The sequence below is a fragment of the Sinocyclocheilus grahami genome, unplaced genomic scaffold (assembly GCF_001515645.1).
Source record: "Sinocyclocheilus grahami isolate Dianchi unplaced genomic scaffold, SAMN03320097.WGS_v1.1 scaffold5830.1, whole genome shotgun sequence".
NCBI classification, from domain to species: Eukaryota; Metazoa; Chordata; class Actinopteri; order Cypriniformes; family Cyprinidae; genus Sinocyclocheilus; species Sinocyclocheilus grahami.
Genome location: NW_015510413.1, coordinates 5,835 through 6,249, shown reverse-complemented (window position 1 = coordinate 6,249; position 415 = coordinate 5,835). Strand labels below are relative to the sequence as shown.

General features: G+C 41.0%; 1 protein-coding gene across 1 annotated transcript in view; it reads right to left on the bottom strand.

Annotated features, from left to right (window-relative positions):
• The window catches only part of LOC107577356 (ELL-associated factor 1-like), a 7,521-nt gene that overhangs the window by 5,001 nt on the left and 2,105 nt on the right, over positions 1-415 (bottom strand). The window contains exons 2-3 of the mRNA XM_016263438.1: positions 341-415; positions 131-267 (exon numbers count right to left, since the gene is read on the bottom strand). The exon at positions 341-415 is cut by the window's right edge and continues 15 nt beyond it. Coding sequence (XP_016118924.1) covers positions 131-267; positions 341-415 — 212 coding nt within the window. The remainder of the gene's footprint in view (positions 1-130; positions 268-340) is intronic.

The window sequence follows — 415 nt, the reverse complement described above, 5'->3', positions numbered from 1 at the left end:
GGAAAACGAGCCTATTTTCAAAAATAGTGGAGTGTTCCTTTAAGCTTTCATTCAAAAAGACTTGTGACTAGGTGTCACTTGACTTGAGATCTCTTCACAAACAACGCTCACAATTCATTTGGCTGCTCACCTCGTTTTCTTGACTTGTATGCTGCTGCTGAGCTTTTCCAACATAAACTCTCCAGTGTCATGGTTGATGATGAGAACGCAGTCTTTCTGATATGGCCTTTTGTTGCCCTTAAACACTGTCATTGGTGGAGTGGAGCCCTTGAGAGAAATTACAGTAAGTGGTCCGTAGAAAGGGTTTCATACACAAAATCTTGCGGAAAATGACTCTTACTGGTATGTGAGGTAATGTGATGGTAACCTCATCTCCTTTTCCAACTTGTAATTCTCCTTCACAGGATGTATCAAT